General features: G+C 41.5%; 1 protein-coding gene across 2 annotated transcripts in view; it reads right to left on the minus strand.

The window, feature by feature from the left end:
* Positions 1 to 245: 245 nt before the first annotated feature.
* Positions 246 to 18,245, minus strand: part of NTNG2 (netrin G2) — a 110,333-nt gene continuing 92,333 nt past the window's right edge. For both annotated transcript variants that reach the window (XM_073640673.1, XM_073640674.1), the window contains exons 7-8: positions 12,025 to 12,159; positions 246 to 974 (exon numbers count right to left, since the gene is read on the minus strand). In XM_073640673.1, the coding sequence (XP_073496774.1) occupies positions 760 to 974; positions 12,025 to 12,159 (350 nt within the window). In that variant the 3' untranslated portion in view covers positions 246 to 759. The remainder of the gene's footprint in view (positions 975 to 12,024; positions 12,160 to 18,245) is intronic.

Below are 18,245 nucleotides of genomic sequence, written 5' to 3' on the forward strand. Positions count from 1 at the left end.
CGCTCCATATACACTAGGACGATGGATAATGAGATTTTACTGGAATTTCAGAAAATAAAATATCTAGATATCTCTGGGGAAAAGTGGACAGATGGGATTAGAAATTTCCTCCCACCCTCCCCAAATAAAGCCAAGGGGGGCGTAACACAGGCAGCAAATGGTTAACAGACAGAGAGAACGTCAAACAGTCAGAGCCAAATGGGTTTGATTTAGATGCTCCCCTCCCCCAGTCCTTCACTCCCCCCCCCCCCCCAAAAAAAAAAATCCCCTGGTGGTGGCGAGCGATATCAACCCTCCGGATTTGTGTCTGTCTTGTTTTTGGCACAAGGTCCATATTTGCTTAGTGATAAGTTGTATATCATCGGTCTATGTCTCCGCCCCTATTTAACATTGAAAGGGGGAGGTGCTTAAAGTGACGTCCATCTTGTATAACCGGGCATGGACTCAGCTGGGGCCCGGGCTAAACACCAGCTCCCGAGAATCTAAAGTGTGGGTAGATATTGCCACCAAGTCTACAGAAGCCTGAATATGATTCTTCCACCTGAGGGCCGCAGTGGCATCTATCTCCACCTTGGATGCTAGAACATGGGCTTCTTCACGCTCTTCTAAAGTCCCATGTGACACGCGACAGTAAGGCACTGCAGAAGTGGAGTTACCGTCCCCCGTGAATCGGATGGTGCATCCTCACAGGGGGATTGCATGACTTGTAGATACCTCCTGCAGTTGTGCACCCACATGAAGAACCGTGGTGCAGGGTCGTTAAATGCCTTCCATGCTCAGGAGGATTGTACAGATGAGAAGCAAAGAGGAAACCATCAGCGTGCCAGAGGCGGAGTCACAGTTCCTATGGGTGGAGTCACATTTGACATCTTGGCACAGGGCTCCTTTAAAGCCACTGGGGCAGATGCATCGCTGTCCCTGGTGACATGTGCCACCGTTCTGGCAAATTAACAGTTCGTCATCACACACATTTGCTGAAATAAAAAGACAGAGATTAGAAGCTAGGGCATAGAATAATGGACCAATCAGTTGTTACTGCTCCCTGTATACAGAGATGATAAAATTATAGGTCTACAGCCACCACTAGGGGGAGCTCCCTGCATACAGATATACCTAAGATCCTGTCTGCAGCCACCACTAGGAGGAGCTCCCTGTATACAGAGATACATGATAAGGTTCTGTCTGCAGCCACCACTAGGGGGAACTCCCTGTATACAGAGATACATGATAAGGTTCTGTCTGCAGCCACCACTAGGGGGAACTCCCTGTATATGGAGATACATGATAAGATTCTGTCTGCAGCCTCCACTAGGAGGCGCTCCCTGTATACAGAGATACATGATAAGGTTCTGTCTGCAGCCACCACTAGGGGGGACTCCCTGTATACAGAGATACATGATAAGATTCTGTCTGCAGCCTCCACTAGGAGGAGCTCCCTGTATACAGAGATACATGATAAGGTTCTGTCTGCAGCCACCACTAGGTGGAGCACCCTGTATACAGAGATACATGATAAGGTTCTGTCTGCAGTCACCACTAGGGGGAGCTCCCTGTATACAAAGATACATGATAAGATTCTGTCTGCAGCCACCACTAGGGGGAGCTCCCTGTATACTGAGATAATGATTTGATTCTGTCTGCAGTCACTATGGGGAGATCAGTGCCACAATAATAGATGATGAGCTCCCCTATCGGCAACTGCAGGTAAATTTATTTAGTCTTTGATGTTGGGGAATGGTGGAGCACTGCATTAGAGAATTAAGGCTCCCAAATCCCCAAATTACAGATTTTCTTAAAGTCTCTAGGCCTGATTTTCTGGGTGTTACAGTGGGTTTTATTTCTGTGTGCGGTCGCTATAAATATAAATTAAACTCTTTTAAGTTATGTAAATATATATCAAAAAAGAGTTTTATGCACAGGCCAAGTAAAATACAATAACTTTATTTCAACAATCGTAGCTTCCATAACCCCTCAGCAGTGCCACAGGCTGATCGCCTCCATGCCACATTGCCGCATTGATGCAGTAATTGATGCAAAAGGAGCCTGACCAAGTATTGAGGGCATTTACTGAACATACATTTCAGTAGGACAACATTTCGGATTTTAAAATCATTTTTCAAGCTGTTGTTATAAAGTATTCTAATTTACTGAGATAATGACTTTTGTGTTTTCATTGGCTGTAAGCCATAATCATCAACATTAACAGAAATAAACACTTGAAATAGATCACTCTGTGTGTAATGACTCTATATAATATAGGAGTTTCACTTTTTGTATTGAAGAACTGAAATAAATTAACTTTTTGATGATATTCTAATTTTGTGAGATGCACCTGTATATGTACATACACATAGCAATCCACAGACACAGCAATATAATACCTTGATATAGGGTGATAGAATGAGATGTATGGCCGAAAACAATCAGGTATAGTCATGGCTGAAAGAGTTGGCACCCTTGAAATTGTTCCAAAAAATGAAGTATTTCTCCCAGAAAATCTTACACAAACCCCAAAAATGGGCTGGAAAAACTGTTGGCACTCTCAACTTAAAGCACCACTTTAACATTTTTTTTATTGCACTGCTGGAGTGGTGCTTTAAATGTAATTCCCTGCCCCCGTCTCATATTCACCTGCCGCCGCCTTCATCTGTTTCCAGCATCGCAACGATCGAAAAGTGACCTGCTGGCAGCTCCAGTGTTTCATGGAGTGACGCGGAGGTCACTTTTCAATATAAGTCTAAGAGAGCTTCATTCTGGCCCTCATAGTGTGACGTAGCTTCTGAATTACGGCCAGTCAGAAGATAGCGCGGGGGGCCGAAAAAATTATTAAGACGCCGCAGGGTGAGTATATGATCGGATGCAGGGGGCTTTGATTTTAAGCGTCACTTCAGCACTGAAAAAAGAAAGTGGTGCTTTAATATTTGGTTGCACACCCTTTTGAATAAGTAACTGAAATCAGTCACTTCCTATAACCATCAACAAGCTTCTTAAACTCTCATCTAGAATTTCTGACCACTCTTCTTTGCAAACTCCTCCAGGTCTTTCATATGTGAAGGCGCTCAATGGTATTTAGATCCGGACTCAATGCTGGCCACTTCAGAACTCTCCAGCTTTGTTTCCATCCTTTTCTGGGGGCTTCTTGAAGTTTGTTTGGGGTGGATTAAGAGTAGCAAGGGCCCCGGGCAGTTTAGAAGGCGCCCCCCCCCCCCACACACACACACACACACACACACACACACACACACACACACACACACCTGATGTATCACATGTCACATGATCCCCTGTGATAGATCATGTGATAGTTCACGTGAAATTAATTTGGCACAGTATTAATTATTATAATTTTTTTTAGGCTGTGTGCCCACTGCACGTTTTTAAGCGTTTCCGCAGAGGCAATTCTGCTGCAGAAACGCTTAAAAAATGCTTGGTGGAAGGTCTGCCATGTTCCCCAATGATAATCCGCATATGCTGTGCACATGCTGCGGAAATTTCTGCTGCAGATTATCATTGCGGAAAAATCCGCAGCACTAACAATTATGTTGCGGAAACGCGGCGCTTTCGCCGCCATTGACTTGCATTGGAACACATGGAATCCGCATCACTGCATCTGTACATGCAGAATCCATGCGTTTCAATGTGCGGATGGTACCCGGGTGTGGAGGACAGGAGACTCTCCTCCGGACCCGGGTACCATAGAACCTGTAAAAAAATAATAAAATAAAAAATAAATATTATACTTACCTTCTGATGGCCCCCGGTGTCTTTATCCGATGCGTTCTGGCTTGCCGGCAGCTCGCGATGGTCTGAAAAGGACCTGCCATGACGTCATTTAGTCATGTGACGGGTCACGCGACCGCTGACGTCGGCAGGCCATCAGAAGGTAAGTATATATTTATTTTTTACCATTCTTTTACGGTCACACTATATAAATCCATGCCGGTTGCATGGATTTATATAGTGTGACCAAGTTGTCAAGCACTTTCCAAGTGATGTTAAAATCGCTTGGAAAGCGCTTGACAACCCGCATGCGGAAATGCATGTGAAGAACGCTTCACTTCCGCATCTCCCTGGCATGAAAAACGCATGTACAATCCGCATGTACAATCCGCATGTACAATCCGCATGCGTTTTTTCTGCCAGGGAGATGCAGAAACGCTCAAAAAAAATCCGGAGCATTTCTGCATCGTGGGCACATAGCCTTACATTAATTGTATGACTCAATATTGAGCACACGTAGCCATCTATACACAGCAGGAGGCCGCACGGAGCCATCTATACACAGCGGGAGGCCGCACGTAGCCATCTATACACGGCGGGAGGCCGCACGTAGCCATCTATACACGGCGGGAGGCAGCACGTAACCATCTTATACACGGCGGGAGGCCGCACAGAGCCATCTATACACAGCGGGAGGCCGCATGGAGCCATCTATACACGGCGGGAGGCTGCACAGAGCCATCTATACACGGCGGGAGGCCGCACGGAGCCATCTATACATGGCGGGAGGATGCACGGAGCCATCTATACACGGCGGGAGGCCGCACGGAGCCATTTATACACGGCGGGGGCCGCACGGAGCCATCTATACACGGCGAGAGGCCAGACGGAGCCATCTATACACGGCGAGAGGCCACACGGAGCCATCTATACACGGCGGGAGGCCGCACGGAGCCATCTATACATGGCGGGAGGCCGCACGGAGCCATCTATACACGGCGGGAGGCCACACGGAGCCATCTATACACGGCGGGAGGCCGCACGGAGCTATCTATACACGGTGGGAGGCCGCAAGTAGGCATCTATACACGGCGGGAGGCCGCACGGAGCCACCTATACACGGCGGGAGGCCGCACGGTGCCATCTATACAAGGCGGGAGGCCGCACGGTGCCATCTATACACGGTGGGAGGCCGCACGGAGCCATCTATACACGGCGGGAGGCCGCACGGAGCCGTCTATACACGGCGGGAGGCCGCACGGTGCCATCTATACACAGCAGGGAGCCGCACGGTGCCATCTATACACAGCGGGAGGCCGCACGGAGCCGTCTATACACAGCGGGAGGCCGCACGGAGCCATCTATACACAGCAGGGAGCCGCACGGTGCCATCTATACACAGCGTGAGGCCGCACGGAGCCATCTATACACAGCGGGAGGCCGCACGGTGCCATCTATACACAGCAGGGAGCCGCACGGTGCCATCTATACACAGCGGGAGGCAGCACAGCGACCCCCGCAGAGACAGCAGGAGGCCGCACGGCGCCATCTATACTAAGCAGGAGGCCGCACGCAGTCACGCACGCAGTCACGCACACACACAAACATATACAGACATATACATACACGCATAAACACATTTGAAACACAAAAATACATATAAACAGACATCACACAATGATATCTGCCCACACACACACACACACACACATACACACACACATACATATACACATACACACACACTCACCATCCCCCGCTCGGCTCCAGTCCTCCTGGCTCCTGCTCCTCTCCGGTGGTAACTAGCACTGCAGGCCGGGTGCGCACTGCGTGACGTCACAGCTGGGAGACACGGCCGCGCACAGGGCTGTGTCTCCTAGCAGTGACGCGGCCGGGCCAGCACAGGGAAGTTAACTGCTGCAGTGCTGGCCCGGCCGAAGAAGAAGCAGCGGCCGTGCACCGCTGCTGGGGGAGCGGTCCGGGGCCCCCCCCGCCACTGTCTGCCGGTATGTGCCGCGGGGCCGCACATATAATGAGGGCAATCCGGCCATAGACACCCCGGAGCCTCGGGCCCCTTGGAGACCCGAGGCCCCGGGCGGTAGCCCAGATTGCCCTCATTATAATCTGCCTATGGATCTAGGACACAAACCCAACTTTCTGACAATGGGCCATTGCGACCCAAAATCCTTTGGTAATCTTCAGATTTCATGATGCCTTACACAGTCAAGGCAACCAGTGCCAGATGCAGCAAACCAGCCGCGAAACATCTCTGAACCTCCACCATATTTGACTGTAGGTACTGTGTTCTTTTCTTTGTAGGCCTTATTTAGTTTTTGGTAAACAGTAGAATGACGTGCTTTACCAAAAAGCTCTATCTTGGTCTCTTCTGTCCACCAGACGCTTTCCTAGATGGATTTTGGCTTACTCACGTACATTTTGGCAAACTGCAGTCTAGCTTTCCTATGTCTCTGTGTCAGCAGTGGAGTAAGCCTGGGTCTCCTTCCATAGTGTTTCATTTCATTCAAATGTCGACGGATAGTTCGCGCTGACACTGATGCACACTGTTACTGCAGGACAGCTTGAATTTCTTTGGAACTTGATTGGGACTGCTTATTCACCATCCAGACTATCCTGCGTTGCAAACTTTCATCCATTTTTGTCTGTCGTCCAAGTCCAGGGAGATTAGCTACAGTGCTATGGATTGTAAACTTCTTGATTATGTTGCAAACCGTGGACAAAGGAACATCAAGATCTCTGCAAATGGACTTGAAACCTTGAGATTGTTGATATTTTCAAACAATTTTGGTTCTCAAGTCCTCAGACAGTTCTCTTCTCCTCTTTCTGTCCTCCATGCTTAGTGTGGCACACACAGACACACAATGCAAAGGTCGAGTCAACCTCTCCACTTTTTATCTGGCTTCAGGTGTGATTTTCATATTGCCCACATCTGTTACTTGCCACAGGTGAGTTTGAACGAGCATCACATGCTTGAAAGAAAGTTGTTAACCCACAATTTTGAAAAGGTGCCAACAATTTTGTGTGAAATGATGTCCAATTTGCCCTTTGTTCTGTTTTTTTTTTGGTGTTGTTTAAATATACACAAATAAAATAAACGTGTATAACTGCAATAATTTCCTGTAAGAAATACTTCATTTTCTGAAACAATTTCAAGGGTGCCAATACTTTCGGCCATGACTGTATGCCACACATAAAACACCTCTATTATCTACTTGAGGATATAAATATAGGTATGCTGAGTAGTTATAGTATTTAGATATAGATATACATGAGCAGGAGGTTATTACCTTTAGGATAAATGTCCAGGGGCCCACCACACCCAAAGCGCGTTTCGCACTATATTTATTTATGTATGTATAACCTTAAGTAGATGATAGAGATGCTTTATGTGTGGCATACCTGATTGTTTTCTGCCATATAACTCATTCTATCACCCTATATCAAAGTATTGTGTTGCTGTTTTTGTGGATTGTTATGTGTATGTATATATATATATATATATATTTTTTTTTTGTATATACATATTGTAGCAAAGACAGATAGGCTAGGGTTAAATCCTAGCCCAACAGGTTCTGATTAGATTACCTGGCTAGCCCTGCACATAACTAGGCTAGCTGTTTTCCTTAGTCAGTCAGCTCAAGGAAGCTGACCAGATTGGATGTGTCTTGGACCTTAAGAGAGAGACAGGACAGAATCCCTCTCTGAGAATAGTCTGCACAGGCCGTGTACAAAGAGACGCAAGTATCAGTGGTTGCTATGGAGAATAGCTGTTTTGCTTGACCGAGCTGGGGCGAGCTCAGCCATGTATGAGTAACCAGGGTCTGTTCTGTTTAGTTAGCACCTGGACAAGTATAGGGATTTATGTTTCTAAGTTTGTTTTGGTGATGTGCAAACTGTGGAAAGCAATAAAAACAGCATGTATTTGGACCAAAGCTGCATGGCCTGTGTGAACGCTACCTAAGGCCTAATGCCTACCAGATAGAGTGAACCCCTACAATTGGTAGATGTAATGCCGGTGTGAAGTTCCAGACAGCACAGGCGATTGCAGTGTAAAAACTGAATGTCCTGGGTAAAGGCAGCTACAGCGTTGCGAACACAGTGTAAAAGCATGGAGGAGCTTGTTAACAATTAGTTCAGCAACACCAGACCCAACTGCAAAGTAAACTCCTGATCCAGCAGTTTCAGCAGCAGCAGCAGGACTTGCGGTAGCAGTTACAACAGCAGCATCAGCAGCAGCTATTCTGGCAGAAAGTGTCTGGGCCAGGATGATGGCACCACCCGCCAGCCAAAGTGAAGGTATCCGGGTGAGGCGAACAGTACAGGAGGCCTTACAGAAGACGACTCAGGAGGATGACGTCAAGACTTTCCTGACTATCATTGAGAGGGCAGCAGACACAGAGAAACTGCCCCCATAGCAATGGGCAGAGGTTCTAGCTCCATACCTTACTAGGGAACCGCAGAGAGCGAGCTACGACCTTGCTCTGCAGGATGCCAAGGAGTACAACAAGCTGAAGGCGAAGATTATGGCACGTGCGGGAGCCACTCTTGCAGTCAGAGTGCAATGGGTGCACCTCTGGCGCTACCAAAGCGACAAACCTCCCCGGTCCCAGATGTTGGACCTGTTACACCTGATGCAAAAATAGATGCAGCCCGAGACCTGCTTTCCAACACAGATGGTGGAAAGAGTTGCAGTAGACCGATTTATCCACTCACTACTAAAATCCGTGCAAACCTGGGTTCCCCAAGGAGATCCCCAGAATACAGATGACCTTGTGAGCCTTGTACAAAGATATTTGGCCTTGGAGAACTCCCTGCACAATCAAGGTAGCCTGAGGTCTCATTTCTGGAAGTCCCAAAAGAAGGAGCCCAAGACCACATCTGAGGGGTACACAAAGACCCAGCAGGGGTCAGAGCGGGTTTAAAGTGTACATCTCTTATCATTATCTGTTAGATTTGTCGAGTCTTGGGTCATATATCAGCCGTTTGGATCGGATGGACTGCAGCCTAGGCTGGCGCTGCTCCTACTTCGCCTGCAGTGCTGTTCCTCATCCTGGCAAGGGGCCTCAGGAATACCAGGTGACTGTGAATGGTCTCCAAGTGACGTGACTTCTGGACTCAAGAAGTTTGGTGACCTTGGTAAGGGCCAAAATTCTATATGTGCTAGTCCCTGGGAAAGGGCTGGGGGTACGGTGTATCCATGGCGATGCCAAGAACTATTCCAAGGCCCAGGTTGACAAACCTACACACTGTTGTTCTGTGTCCCACAAAGTAGGAATGCTCGAGGACTTATTGCATGTTATTGTTATCGGTTGAGATTTTCCTTTGCTTTTGGAACTCATGAACTAGAGCTGTAGCACCCAGTAGTCCAGTATGTCGCCAGGATGCGGCAATGGTAACAAGGACACATGATGTAAATGGTAAATTTCCGTTCACTGTACTGGCTAGAGAAGAGGATGATTAAAGCACCACCCCAATGTTATTTTTTGTTGCACCGCTGAAGTTGTGCTTTAAATGTAAGTCCCCTACCCCCTGTCATTAAGATTTAAAAAGAGAAAACACAGTAGTTTGACAATAAATGGCTTCACCCAACCAATAAACATGAGTGGAGAATTTTTTTTTTTTTTATATCATTCATATTCTCTGAAACAAGGCCAAGAAAGCAAAAATTGTGTCAGGGTATGTAAACTTTTGGGCACAACTGTACTCGCCTTCCGCTGCTTCAGTCCGTCTCCTGTGAAAAGTGACCTGCCGGCTCGCTCCAGTGTATGCTGGACAGCATCGGTGGTCACTTTTCAATACAAGTCTATGAGAGCCTTGTTCTGGCCTTGTTCTGGCCTCATTCTGGCTCTCATAGACTTGCATTGAGAGCTTGTGACGTAGCTTCTGACTTCCGGACAGTTGTAAGCTGCGCTCACAAGATGGCGTCGCAGGACCGGAGCGGTGCTGAAAACCGGGGAAGATGCCAGAGGGTGAGTATATGACCAGGGGCAGAGGGTTTACACTTAAAACGCCACTCCAGCGCTGAAATAACCCCAAAAACACGGAAGTGGTGATTTAAGCATCCCCTGAAGCCAATATCCCTGACCTGGAGGAGTCCCAGGACAACTTTGAGACTGCTCAGCTCAGAGACTTAACATTAAAAGGTACTCTGGAAAATGTAAATGAGGTTCCCTAGGAGCCGGGAGATGATAATCAGTTTCTGCAAGGGGCCAGACGTAATGATTTGTTGTGTCATGGAAACAAAGTGAAGGGACAGGTAAAAGAAACCCTTTTCAAAGTACAAGAGGAAAAATCTAGGGGGTATAATTGGTCGGCTCGAGTGAGACAATTTAAGCCCGGGGATCGGGAACTTGTGTTAGTACCCACAGGAGAGAGCAAGTTCCTTGCCCAGTGGCAGGGGCCCTATAGGGTGGTGGAAAAGGTGAGAGAGGTCAACTATAAAGTACACCGACCGGGGAAAAGGAAGGCCTTTCCCGTAGGGTTACTTGATACTCCTTGCTCGTTCGCCCACTCAGAAGTCAACTGTCACGGGTGTGTCAGGTGTGATAGACAGTCGCTCTGGATCTAGCTGTAGAAGGTCACTGTGCTTGGCATTGCAGACACCTTCGTAATCCTTCTTCTTTTAAGACCCAGCGGCGACTTCCCTCCTGCTGCTGATTGACACACCCTTGCATGGGAGTTAAAAACTCTCAGTTTTCTCCAGGCAATTGCCTGTGATACTTCTTTGTTCCTTTGTGCATACTTGGAGCACTAGCTGTTGGCTGGCTTCTTCTCTGGTGCCATTGGAGGACAGTTGGCATTACTTCTCTGGTGTCTGCTCAAGCTAAGTTTATCCCTGTTGTTTGTCTACCTTGTTGTCTTTAGTTTGTAGTGGGGTCTGACCAGTGCTCACCCCTCCCCCTACCTCTGTAGGGCCAAGCTCTAGGGATATACAGGGTTTAGGGTCCTGCTCGGCAATTGGTGTGGAACCAATATAGGGATGGTAGGGTAGGCAGGGTCTTATTAGATCTGCCTAGGGTTCTCCACTCCCTAGTGTTTGGGCTTCCTTCCCCTCTTCCCTTCGTGTTGCAATTTTGCAGGTGTCGAAGTGGCAAGAACTTTGTTGCCTTCCAAAAATCATCAGGGATGAAAATTAGTACCCAAAATTAGGTGTAGGGTCTAGGAGTTACTAGGTCACCCTTGTGTCATCAAGTATGAGCTTCAAGTTTGGGTCAATTTAAAGCCCTGTATGCTCTGTGTAGTGACAGATGGTGCCCAGCATCCAGCTTTGGGCAGGGAGGAGGGAAAGTATGTAGCAAAGCCAGGTAGGATAGGGTTACATCCTAGCCCTACAGGTTCTGATTAAATCACCTGGCTAGCCCTGCATATAACTAGGATAGCTGTTTGCCTTAGTAAGTCAGCTCAGGGAAGCTGACCAGAGTCGATTTTTATTGGAGCAAAAGAGAGAGACAGGACTGATCCCTCTCTGAGAATAGTCTGCAGAGAACCACAAGTATCAGTGATTGCTATGGACAATAGCTGTTTTGTTTGATTGAGCTGGAGCTAGCTCAGCCATGTATGAGTTTGCAGGGTCCGTTCTGTGTAGGTAGTCCCTTGACAAGGCTAGGGATTTATGTTTAGGATTTAGGATTTTTTTGGTGTTGTGCAACCTGTGGAAAGCAATAAAAACTGCATGTATTTGGACTAAAGCTGCATTGCCTGTATGAACGCTACCTAATGGCTACCAGATAGAGTGAATCCCTAAAACACACATATGTATATATATATATATATATATATATATATATATATATGTATATATATATGTGTATATATATATATATATATATATATATATATATATATATATATATATATATATATATATATATATATATATATATATATATATATATATATACATACACAGTAGATATATTTATCTATGATTGTTGAAATAAAGTTATTGTATTTTACTTGGCCTGTGTATAAAGCTCTTTCTTTGGTATACTCGTATCTACTATTATTCTTTTTGGCTTATTTACAAGAATTGTAGTTTTAGGTGTTAATTTAAGTAGAGACATAAATCTTGTAATGTATCAGAACAAAGGGGAGCACATGTTAATGCGCATGATCATTTACTCTCCCGCCAGTAAAGGTGTAGGGCTCATACTGTGTGGAGCAGGTCTACACAGCACTAGATTGGCTCATCCTCCTGGTCAGCATCATCTGTCAGTCATTAATGAAGATTATTCACCTACAACAAATCCTCATCAGACCAATATGTACCAGCACAATACAACTTACGTTGGCAACCCTGTCTCCAGTGGTAGCCAAGTAGGCACTCTTCACATTTTGTTCCAGTAGCTCCTGGCCGACAAACACAATCACCGGTTTCATTGCAGCGTTCATGTTCAGAGCCGTGCTGGTTACAGTTACATGCTACAAACCAGAAAACATGGAAAATCAGCAACAATAAAAAATGAGGCAGTATTATAGCGCTTACGGTATATTGTTGTACATAGGGGTCAGTATTATAGTAGTTATATTCTTGTACATAGGGGATAGTATTATAGTAGTTATATTCTTGTACATAGGGGGCAGTATTATAGTAGTTATATTCTTGTACATAGGAGCAGTATTATAGTAGGTATATTCTTGTACATAGGGGAGCAGTATTATAGTAGTTATATTCTTGTACATAGGGGGCAGTATTATAGTAGTTATATTCTTGTACATAGGGGCAGTATTATAGTAGTTATATTCTTGTACATAGGGACACTATTATAGTAGTTATATTCTTGTACATAGGAGCAGTATTATAGTAGTTATATTCTTGTACATAGGGGGCAGTATTATAGTAGTTATATTCTTGTACATAGGGAGCAGTAATATAGTAGTTATATTCTTGTACATAGGGGGCAGTATTACAGTAGTTATATTCTTGTACATAGGGGGTAGTATTATAGTAGTTATATTCTTGTACATAGAGGCAGTATTATAGTAGTTATATTCTTGTACATAGGAGGCAGTATTATAGTAGTTATATTCTTGTACATAGGGGCAGTATTATAGTAGTTATATTCTTCTACATGGGGCAGTATTATAGTAGTTATATTCTTGTACATAGGGAGCAGTATTATAGTAGTTATATTCTTGTACATAGGGGGCAGTAATATAGTAGTTATATTCTTGTACATAGGGGGCAGTATTATAGTAGTTATATTCTTGTACATAGGAGCAGTAATACAGTAGTTATATTCTTGTACATAGCGGGCAGTATTACAGTAGTTATATTCTTGTACATAGGGGGTAGTATTATAGTAGTTATATTCTTGTACATAGAGGCAGTATTATAGTAGTTATATTCTTGTACATAGGGGGCAGTATTATAGTAGTTATATTCTTGTACATAGGGGGCAGTATTATTGTAGTTATATTCTTGTACATAAGGACAGTATTACAGTAGTTATATTCTTGAATATAGGGGGCAGTATTATAGTAGTTATATTCTTGTACATAGGAGCAGTATTATAGTAGTTATATTCTTGTACATAGGGAGCAGTATTATAGTAGTTATATTCTTGTACATAGGGGGCAGTATTATAGTAGTTATATTCTTGTACATAGGGGGCAGTATTATAGTAGTTATATTCTTGTACATAGGGGGCAGTATTATACTAGTTATAGTCTTGTACATAGGAGACAGTATTATAGTAGTTATATTCTTGTACATAGGAGCAGTATTATAGTAGGTATATTCTTGTACATAGGGGAGCAGTATTATAGTAGTTATATTCTTGTACATAGGGGGCAGTATTATAGTAGTTATATTCTTGTACATAGGGGCAGTATTATAGTAGTTATATTCTTGTACATAGGGGCACTATTATAGTAGTTATATTCTTGTACATAGGAGCAGTAATATAGTAGTTATATTCTTGTACATAGGGGGCAGTATTACAGTAGTTATATTCTTGTACATAGGGGGTAGTATTATAGTAGTTATATTCTTGTACATAGAGGCAGTATTATAGCAGTTATATTCTGGTACATAGGGGGCAGTATTATACTAGTTATAGTCTTGTACATAGGAGACAGTATTATAGTAGTTATATTCTTGTACATAGGGGGCAATATTATAGTAGTTGTATTCGTTGTATTCTTGACATAAGGGGCAGTATTATAGTAGTTATATTCTTGTATATAGGGAGCAGTATTATAGTAGTTATATTCTTGTACATAGGGAGCAGTATTATAGTAGTTGTATTCTTGTACATATGGAGCAGTATTATAGTAGTTATATTATTGTACATAGGAGCAGTATTATAGTAGTTATATTCTTGTACATAGGAGCAGTATTATAGTAGTTATATTCTTGTACATAGGAGCAGTATTATAGGAGTTATATTCTTGTACATAGGGGGCAGTATTATAATAGTTATATTCTTGTACATAGGGAGCAGTATTATAGTAGTTATATTCTTGTACATAGGGAGCAGTATTATAGTAGTTATATTGTTGTACATAGGATCAGTATTATAGTAGTTATATTCTTGTACATAGGGGGTAGTATTATAGCAGTTATATTCTTGTACATAGGATCAGTATTATAGTAGTTATATTCTTGTACATAGGAGCAGTATTATAGTAGTTATATTCTTGTACATAGGGGGCAGTATTATAGTAATTATATTCTTGTACATAGGGGGAAGTATTATAGTAGTTCTATTCTTGTACATAGGGAGCAGTATTATAGTAGTTCTATTCTTGTACATAGGGAACAGTATTATAGTAGTTATATTCTTGTACATAGGGGGTAGTATTATAGTAGTTCTATTCTTGTACATAGGAGCAGTATTATAGTAGTTATATTCTTGTACATAGGGGGCAGTATTATAGTAGTTATATTCTTGTACATAGGAGCAGTATTATAGTAATTATATTCTTGTACATAGGAGCAGTATTATAGTAGTTATATTCTTGTACATAGGGGGCAGTATTATAGAAGCTATATTCTTGTATATAGGGGCAGTATTATAGTAGTTATATTCTTGTGCAAAGGGGCAGTATTATAGTAGTTATATTCTTGCACATAGGAGCAGTATTATAGTAGTTATATTCTTGTACATAGGGAGCAGTATTATAGTAGTTATATTCTTGCACATAGGGGGCAGTATTATAGTAGTTATATTCTTGTACATAGGGGGCAGTATTATACTAGTTATATTCTTGTACATAGGGGGCAGTATTATAGTAGTTATAGTCTTGTACATAGGAGACAGTATTATAGTAGTTATATTCTTGTACATAGGGGGCAGTATTATAGTAGTTGTATTCTTGACATAAGGGGCAGTATTATAGTAGTTATATTCTTGTATATTGGGAGTAGTATTATAGTAGTTATATTCTTGTACATAGGAGCAGTATTATAGTAGTTATATTCTTGTACATAGGATCAGTATTATAGTAGTTATATTCTTGTACATAGGAGCAGTATTATAGGAGTTATATTCTTGTACATAGGGGGCAGTATTATAGTAGTTCTATTCTTGTACATAGGGAGCAGTATTATAGTAGTTATATTCTTGTACATAGGGGGTAGTATTATAGTAGTTATATTCTTGTACATAGGATCAGTATTATAGTAGTTCTATTCTTGTACATAGGAGCAGTATTATAGTAGTTATATTCTTGTACATAGGGGGCAGTATTATAGTAGTTATATTCTTGTACATAGGGGGCAGTATTATAGTAATTATATTCTTGTACATAGGGGGCAGTATTATAGTAGTCCTATTCTTCTACATAGGGGGCAGTATTATAGTAGCTATTTTCTTGTATATAGGGGCAGTATTATAGGAGCTATATTCTTGTACATAGGGAGCAGTATTATAGTAGTTATATTCTTGTACATAGGAGCAGTATTATAGTAGTTATATTCTTGTACATAGGAGCAGTATTATAGTAGTTATATTCTTGTACATAGGGAGCAGTATTATAGTAGTTATATTCTTGTACATAGGAGCAGTATTATAGTAATTATATTCTTGTACATAGGGAGCAGTATTATAGTAGTTATATTCTTGTACATAGGGGCAGTATTATAGTAGTTATATTCTTGTACATAGGGGCAGTATTATAGTAGTTATATTCTTGTATATAGGAGCAGTATTATAGTAATTATATTCTTGTACATAGGGGCAGTATTATAGTAGTTATATTCTTGTACATAGCAGCAGTATTATAGTAGTTATATTCTTGTACATAGGGGCAGTATTATAGTAGTTATATTCTTGTACATAGGGAGCAGTATTATAGTCGTTATATTCTTGTACATAGGGGCAGTATTATAGTAGTTATATTCTTGTACATAGGGTGCAGTATTATAGTAGTTATATTCTTGTATATAGGAGCAGTATTATAGTAATTATATTCTTGTACATAGGGGGCAGTATTATAATAGTTATATTCTTGTACATAGGGAGCAGTATTATAGTAGTTATATTCTTGTACATAGGGAGCAGTATTATAGTAGTTATATTGTTGTACATAGGATCAGTATTATAGTAGTTATATTCTTGTACATAGGGGGTAGTATTACAGCAGTTATATTCTTGTACATAGGATCAGTATTATAGTAGTTATATTCTTGTACATAGGAGCAGTATTATAGTAGTTATATTCCTGTACATAGGGGTCAGTATTATAGTAATTATATTCTTGTACATAGGGGGCAGTATTATAGTAGTTCTATTCTTGTACATAGGGAGCAGTATTATAGTAGTTCTATTCTTGTACATAGGGAACAGTATTATAGTAGTTATATTCTTGTACATAGGGGGTAGTATTATAGTAGTTATATTCTTGTACATAGGATCAGTATTATAGTAGTTCTATTCTTGTACATAGGAGCAGTATTATAGTAGTTATATTCTTGTACATAGGGGGCAGTATTATAGTAGTTATATTCTTGTACATAGGAGCAGTATTATAGTAATTATATTCTTGTACATAGGAGCAGTATTATAGTAGTTATATTCTTGTACATAGGGGGCAGTATTATAGTAGCTATATTCTTGTATATAGGGGCAGTATTACAGTAGTTATATTCTTGTACAAAGGGGCAGTATTATAGTAGTTATATTCTTACACATAGGAACAGTATTATAGTAGTTATATTCTTGTACATAGGGAGCAGTATTATAGTAGTTATATTCTTGTACATAGGGGGCAGTATTATAGTAGTTATATTCTTGTACATAGGGGGCAGTATTATAGTAGTTATATTCTTGTACATAGGGGGCAGTATTATAGTAGTTATAGTCTTGTACATAGGAGACAGTATTATAGTAGTTATATTCTTGTACATAGGGGGCAGTATTATAGTAGTTGTATTCTTGACAAAAGGGGCAGTATTATAGTAGTTATATTCTTGTATATTGGGAGCAGCATTATAGTAGTTATATTCTTGTACATAGGAGCAGTATTATAGTAGTTATATTCTTGTACATAGGATCAGTATTATAGTAGTTATATTCTTGTACATAGGAGCAGTATTATAGTAGTTCTATTCTTGTACATAGGAGCAGTATTATAGTAGTTATATTCTTGTACATAGGGGGCAGTATTATAGTAGTTATATTCTTGTACATAGGGGGCAGTATTATAGTAATTATATTCTTGTACATAGGGGGCAGTATTATAGTAGTCCTATTCTTCTACATAGGGGGCAGTATTATAGTAGCTATATTCTTGTATATAGGGGCAGTATTATAGGAGTTATATTCTTGTACATAGGGAACAGTATTATAGTAGTTATATTCTTGTACATAGGAGCAGTATTATAGTAGTTATATTCTTGTACATAGGAGCAGTATTATAGTAGTTATATTCTTGTACATAGGGGGCAGTATTATAGTAGTTATATTCTTGTACATAGGAGCAGTATTATAGTAATTATATTCTTGTACATAGGGAGCAGTATTATAGTAGTTATATTCTTGTACATAGGGGCAGTATTATAGTAGTTATATTCTTGTACATAGGGGCAGTATTATAGTAGTTATATTCTTGTATATAGGAGCAGTATTATAGTAATTATATTCTTGTACATAGGGGCAGTATTATAGTAGTTATATTCTTGTACATAGCAGCAGTATTATAGTAGTTATATTCTTGTACATAGGGGCAGTATTATAGTAGTTATATTCTTGTACATAGGGAGCAGTATTATAGTAGTTATATTCTTGTACATAGGGGCAGTATTATAGTAGTTATATTCTTGTACATAGGGTGCAGTATTATAGTAGTTATATTCTTGTATATAGGAGCAGTATTATAGTAATTATATTCTTGTACATAGGGGGCAGTATTATAGTAGTTATATTCTTGTACATAGGGGGCAGTATTATAGTAGTTATATTCTTGTACATAGGCGCAGTATTATAGTAGTTATATTCTTGTACATAGGGAGCGGTATTATAGTAGTTATATTCTTGTACATAGGGGCATTATTATAGTAGTTA

This window comes from Phyllobates terribilis, unplaced genomic scaffold, assembly GCF_046119375.1.
Source record: "Phyllobates terribilis strain yellow unplaced genomic scaffold, ASM4611937v1 Scaffold_7__3_contigs__length_470593459, whole genome shotgun sequence".
In the NCBI taxonomy this organism is placed as follows: domain Eukaryota; kingdom Metazoa; phylum Chordata; class Amphibia; order Anura; family Dendrobatidae; genus Phyllobates; species Phyllobates terribilis.